This window comes from Neopelma chrysocephalum, unplaced genomic scaffold (assembly GCF_003984885.1).
Source record: "Neopelma chrysocephalum unplaced genomic scaffold, ASM398488v2 Primary Assembly neopelma1_96712, whole genome shotgun sequence".
Classification (NCBI taxonomy): domain Eukaryota; kingdom Metazoa; phylum Chordata; class Aves; order Passeriformes; family Pipridae; genus Neopelma; species Neopelma chrysocephalum.
In genome coordinates this window covers 4,224-7,076 of record NW_020925356.1, presented here as the reverse complement: position 1 = coordinate 7,076, position 2,853 = coordinate 4,224, and the positions used below count along the sequence as shown (strand labels likewise).

Here is a 2,853-nt window from a genome sequence, read left to right as displayed (position 1 = left end):
GCACCCCAAAACAGCCCCCCGGGACCCCCGTCAGCCACTGAGCCCCAAAACGGGGGGGAAACCACCAGCTGCGGGGTTGGACCCCAACACCGGGTGGCCCCCCCCCCCCCCCCCAACTTTTGTGGGCAAACCCCCAACCGGGGCTGTGAACCCCAAACCAGCCCCCTGCCCCCCAATTCCAATTCCCCCCCCCCTCCCCAGTTCATTACCTGAGCCCCCAAATTGCTCAATTCACCCCCAAACTCCTCCCCTTTCCCTGCAACATCTTTGGGGCCCCCCCAGGGTAGCTTAGGAGCAAATTTGGGAGCAATTCTGGGAGCAAGTTTAGGAGAATTTGGGGGATCTCCTGGGTGTTGGGGAGAACCCCAATAGTTTTGGGGTGAGAAGAGCCACTTTTGGGGCAGTGCGGGGGAGTGAAAGGGGGCCCACAGGGTTTTGGGGTGAATCCCAAGGGTTTGGGGTCACTCACCAGCTTTGGGGACTCCGCACTTGAAGCATTTCTCACGTCGCTTGAAGTTCTGCACCCCACACTGAGACCCCACAAATCCGTCACACCCAGAGCCCCCCGGCCCCCCAAACCTGCCCAGAGACCTCCCAGCTGCACCACCCCAAAACAATCCCACTCTGAAACCCCCCTGGACCCCCTCAGACACCCCCCCAAGATTCCCCAGGACCCCCCAGTCTCCCCCCTTGGACCCTCTGAACCCCTTCAAAGCCCCGCACAGCCCCCACCAACCCCTTTGCACCCTCCCCAGAACCCCCCAAGCCCCCCCCCCGTTCCTCCCAGGACCCCCAGAAATCCCTTCAAGAACCCCCAGGACCCCCCAAATTCCCCCCTCAGGACACCCCCCCGGCTCTCCCACCTTGGCACAGAGCCAGTCCTCGTTGATCTTGGGTTTGGGGTCGCTGTAGTGCAGGGACACGCGGTGCCCCAGCAGGGTCAGCCCGGCCTGGGGGGCACAGGGGGGGCAGGGGGGGTACAAGGGAGGTCAGGGGTGGCACAGGTCAGTCAGAGGGAGCACAGAGCGGGTCGGGGGGGGCACAGGGACACAGAGTGACCCAGGATGGTCGGCCTGGCCTGGGGGGGACACACGGGGCAGGCACCGCGGCTCGAAGGAGGGGGGCACCAGGACTTGTGTTGGGGGACACCAGAGGGGGCACCAGGACTTCTTCTGGGGGGCATCAGAGCTCATGGTGGGGGTGTCCCAGTGAGAGCAGTTCATCACTGTGTGGGTGTAACCCAAACTCGGGATTTTACACTCTCTACGTCATTTCCCAGGAACTGGGAACAAGAGCCCATCTGCAGCAGCTGCCCAGAGCACACCTGAGCCCATAGGCCATGAGCTGGGGGTCAGGGAGCCTGGGAGACAGGAGGATGTTCCTGTCCTCACACCCAGGACTCAGGTGGGATAACTCCCCTCCAGGGAGTCACCAGCACCTCCACACCCAGCCTGAGGGGTCACCTCTGCTCGTGGGCCACCAAGGATCCCAAAAGTATCTCACAGCTCACAGTCACCCACTGTGGAACTCCCCGCCCCGGGGGAGGTGCTGGGCATTCCCACTCCCACCTCAGGGCAGAGAATCTTGGGGTCTTGGCACTTCTGGGCCCACTCGTGGATCCAGAGGAGGACCAGAACCTCGACCAGGCTGTGACCACCACCCTCGACCAGACTGTGACCAGCTCCCTCAAACAGACTGTGAGCAGCACTCCCACCAACAGCTTTTCCCTCCCCTTTTACTCTGGACTCAGAGGGACCACGTGGGGCTCAGCATGGGGCCAACCAACACCCCTCTGTTCGTGCCCCAGCTGCTGGGTTACACAGCTGGGCTTTGGGGCTTAAAACCAATTGCTTGTCCGTATAATTGTATTTATTGTATTATTGTTATTAAATTGTAACTGACTTGCACTCTTTTTTGAGTTTGCTTCATTTTTCCTGCCAGCTTCCCTATAAACCAGCACAGGGGGGCACCCAGACTTGAATCAAGGAGTACCAGGGCTCAGTGGTGGCACGAGGTCACACAGCCCTCACACCGGGAGCACTGGGAGCACTGGGGGCACCGGGGGGCACGAGGGGGTACCGGGGCTCCCCTGGGGCTCTCCCCAGGGCCCCCAGCCTCGCCCAAGGCCTCACACAGAGATCTGCCCCAGGATTTGCCCCAGAGAACACAGGGACCTGCACCAGCACAGGGCTGCACCAGAGCCCACACAGGGGAACCAGGGCTCCCACCACAAGGGCACGAGGCCTCCCACTGTCCCTCAGAACAGCCCACACACGAAAGGGCACGAGGCTCCACACCAGGGCTGGCACCAGCGGGCACAGCTCCCGCCCCAGGGCTGGCACCAGGCCCCCACCCAGGAGCCAGCAAGGAGGGACACACCAGGGACCACCAGAACACACCAGGGACCACCAGAACACACCAGGGCTGGCACCACCAGCACAAAGGCCCGCCCAGGGCTCACAGCTGCCCTCACACCACAGCCCCCCAGAGCACCCCAAGGCTCGCCCAGAGCACCCCAGGGCTGGCACAAAGCTGCCCGAGGGCTGGCACGGGGGGCATGAGGAGCTCAGCATTTGCACGAGGGTCTCACAAGCATCATCCTGCGCTGCAGCGCGCGGGGGGCACCCGAGGGGGACACCCCAGGAGCTCGGCCCTCGCAAAAGGACCTCAGTCCATACCCAGGGACACCCCAGGGTGTCACCCAGACATCAGTTCCCACACAGACCCACCACAGTCTGTCACACAGAGCACTCAGGGGCACCCCAGGGGCTCGCACGAGGGACTCAGTTCCCACACAGGGGCACCCCAGGGTGTCACTCAGGGACTCAGATCCCACACAGGGGCACCCCAGGG

The 2,853-nt window shown here is 63.1% G+C and overlaps 1 protein-coding gene across 1 annotated transcript in view; it reads right to left on the bottom strand.

Moving 5' to 3' along the window:
* Positions 1 to 272: 272 nt before the first annotated feature.
* The window catches only part of LOC113981705 (RNA-binding protein 10-like), a 6,546-nt gene continuing 3,965 nt past the window's right edge, over positions 273 to 2,853 (bottom strand). Inside the window, exons 8-9 of the mRNA XM_027709261.1 lie at positions 864 to 950; positions 273 to 530 (exon numbers count right to left, since the gene is read on the bottom strand). Of these exons, the coding sequence (XP_027565062.1) occupies positions 462 to 530; positions 864 to 950 (156 nt within the window). The 3' untranslated portion in view covers positions 273 to 461. The remainder of the gene's footprint in view (positions 531 to 863; positions 951 to 2,853) is intronic.